This window comes from Cebus imitator, unplaced genomic scaffold, assembly GCF_001604975.1.
Source record: "Cebus imitator isolate Cc_AM_T3 unplaced genomic scaffold, Cebus_imitator-1.0 Scaffold444, whole genome shotgun sequence".
NCBI classification, from domain to species: domain Eukaryota; kingdom Metazoa; phylum Chordata; class Mammalia; order Primates; family Cebidae; genus Cebus; species Cebus imitator.
In genome coordinates this window covers 1,478,116-1,481,027 of record NW_016107759.1, presented here as the reverse complement: position 1 = coordinate 1,481,027, position 2,912 = coordinate 1,478,116, and the positions used below count along the sequence as shown (strand labels likewise).

The following is a 2,912-nucleotide window of genomic DNA, read 5'->3' as shown; positions in this document are numbered from 1 at the left end:
GCCTGGCCCACAGCCACACGCTTGACCTTGTTTTCCACCATGAGCAGACAGCCTGTGGTTCCTGAGCTTGAGCCACGGACTTGTCACACCGGGGTTTGGAGGGGGGACAGAGAGCAGCCTTACGGCATTGCCGCCACAGTGGGAGCTCCACGTGCACTCCCCAGCCTGCATCTGACTTGAGGACACAGGCCCGGAGAACTGGGATGACAGGCCCCGTGCTGCGGTGTCAAGAGCTGAGCAAAACCACTGAGGCCCTGAGCCCCACACCCAGCCCTGCCTGGGTCCCCCGACCCCTGGAACTTGGAGTCTGAGCCCACACCCAGCCCTGCCTGGGTCCCCAAGCTTCAGAGCTTGGAGGTGCTGCCCTGTGGAACTGGCTGGGAAGGCAGATCTCCTAGCGTGTGGGGACCCTGGCCGCAGCTCCTGTGTTTCCTGGAGTGGGCAGGTGTCGTACACCTCCCAGCCCCGCCCCTGCCAGCCACCAGATGCAAATGCAGCAGGAATCAGCCTCCTGCTGGCCTGGGAGGACATCTGGCCCAGCCCAGGTGGCTAGAAGGGCTGGTGGGCACCAGGGCTGAGAAGCCCTCTGCCTGCCCACGTGAGCGCTCCTCGAAGGCTCCCTGCCTGGCTGGCTAGGCTGGGTCTGCGGTCACCGCAGGGCCTTTTCTCACAGGGTGATAGAGGCAACCTCAGTGTCCCTGTTAGAGCCACACTGGTCCCTCTGTGGGGAGCTGGATGCGGTCCCCTGCCATGTATTTCCTTCCCAGGGAGTGGGGCCTCCCCAGGAGCTGACGCCACACCCCCTGCTTAGCCCTTACAGGGCCCCAAAGTGTCTTGAGTGTGTCGGGTCTGAATGTGTGAAATAAATAAATCCAGCATCGTCCCTGCCACCCGCCCGGACCACTTCTAACAGCCTGGGCCTTTCGGGGCCCTGGGATTGGGGTGCTGGGTGGAAGGAGAGGCATGAAAAACAGCAGCTGCAGCCACCTGGGCCGACAGGATAGGAAGTGCCTGCCTCACCAGGGCACCAGCCACGCCTTCTTCCTCATCCTCGCCCCTCAGCCTGCCTCGGGGGGGGCCTCTGGCTGGTAGGTCTGGAGGTGATGCCAAGGTGCTGCCAGTGGAGGTGGGGCGGGGCGGTGCCACGGGTACCTGAGCTGCGCTGAAGCAAGGAGGAAGCTCGGGGCCTCTGCGGTGGCACCAGAAACTCGGGGCGGGGCTCCTTCGCAGTGGCTTTGTGCTGAGTACCTGGAAGTGATAATATTGTGGATGTATTAGGTCACATGAAACAAACCGTTAGGATTCACGTGGCCTCTGTTTTTAATGGGCTGCTAAGCAAGGCTGAGGTTATGTGTAGCCTGGCTGCCCCTCCCACCTGTTGGCGCTGCCCAGGCCTCAGGCTCTGCTCAGCTGGGGCCTGGCTGGGTCTGTGCTGTCCTGGGGCTCTCAGGTCCCTCCCTCCTGCCCCTCCCCAGCAGCTGAAAGAAGCCCCTTTTGCCAGAGGGCAGGTGTCTGTACCCCCTTGGGAATGGGCCCCTGATCCATCCGGAAGCAGGCAGTTCGGGGCCTGTGGGAGTGGGGGAGCTGAGGGCTCCAGGGCCACTGGCAGTTGGGCTGTGGAGCCACGAGGTTCTGGGGAGAGAAGGAAGATTCCAGAACAGCCCCGCTGACCCCGCACACCTGCCTCCTTGGGGACCCTGGGAAGGCATCTGGACTAGGGCAGCAGCTCATCTCTTGACGCCTGAGGCCTGGAGTCTTCACGGGACTTCCTCTCTCTGGCCCCTGCCGCCCTGGCCTGTGCCCAGGTCTTGGCAATCTCAGAGGTCCCACGCGCGGGTCACGGCTTCGGGCAGAGTGGCTGGTGCAGCCCAGGCAGCCATGTCAGGTGAGCCAGAGCCGAGGGCGGGGATTGGAGGTTGGGGGCCCATGGAGGGCCCTGCCATGGGTGTGGGGGTGGAGGCAGCTCTGCTTCTGACCCCAGGGCTCCCTCTGGAGCTGGCCGGGTGGGGTGCTGCCATGCTGCTGCCGCCCAGTGCTGTGTGTCTTCAGGCCCTGGACTTCTCTGAGCTGAGCCCTTCGGGATTCTGTATGTTCTGTATGACTCAGGGAGACGCGTTGGGCTCTGGGTGGTGGGCGAGGGTCCTGCAGGGATTTGGGGCCCTGTTCCCATAAGCTCCACTGCGAGCCAGGCCCCGAGGGGCGAACTCCTAAGATGCTTCCTTGTAGAGCTGGATGACAGCAGCCCTTCAGGGGCCTCGGCCCCTTCCCAGCCGAGCGCCGTCACCCTGGAAGACCTGGGGCTCCTCCTGGCTGGAGGCCTGGCCAGCCCTGAGCCCTTGAACCTGGAAGAGCTCTCCGAGAGGTACGAATCCAGCCACCCAACATCCACGGCCTCCGTCCCCGAGCAGAACACCGCCAAGCGCTGGAGCCAGCTGGAGCAGTGGTGAGCCCTGCGGGGGGTGCTGGGGAGGGAGGACCTCTGCCTCCACTGGGGCACCTCCAGACTCACCCACTCTCGCCCGGCCAGGGTGGTGGAGCTGCAGGCCGAGGGGGCCCGTCTGCGGGTGCACAAGCAGCGCTGTGAGCGCGCCACGTGGAGCCTGCTGGGCGCGCTGCTGCAGGTGCGGGCCCGCCTGGAGCTGCAGGGCTCGGAGCTGAGGCAGCTGCGGCAGGAGGCGTGGCCGGCGGCCCAGGCCCCTGAGAAAGAGGCACTGGAGGTGAGCGGCACCCCAAACCCGCAGGTCCAGCTGCCCCTTTCTGGGTGTTAGGGGCAGCTGCTTCTGCACCTGGAGCCCAACTCACCCCTGCTGCCCCGGCCCAGAGTTCCCACAGGCCAGCGGTGCCAGAGCTGGGTGGACTCTAAGGGCAGGTTCGAGACCTGGGTCTGGGCCCAGCCTTCAGCCTCATCTTCC

At 65.1% G+C, this 2,912-nt stretch overlaps 1 protein-coding gene across 1 annotated transcript in view; it reads left to right on the top strand.

Annotated features, from left to right (window-relative positions):
• The first annotated feature begins 1,878 nt into the window (after window positions 1–1,878).
• CCDC154 (coiled-coil domain containing 154) overlaps window positions 1,879–2,912 on the top strand; it is a 9,144-nt gene continuing 8,110 nt past the window's right edge. Inside the window, exons 1-3 of the mRNA XM_037732236.1 lie at window positions 1,879–1,885; window positions 2,068–2,443; window positions 2,528–2,717. Coding sequence (XP_037588164.1) covers window positions 1,879–1,885; window positions 2,068–2,443; window positions 2,528–2,717 — 573 coding nt within the window. The remainder of the gene's footprint in view (window positions 1,886–2,067; window positions 2,444–2,527; window positions 2,718–2,912) is intronic.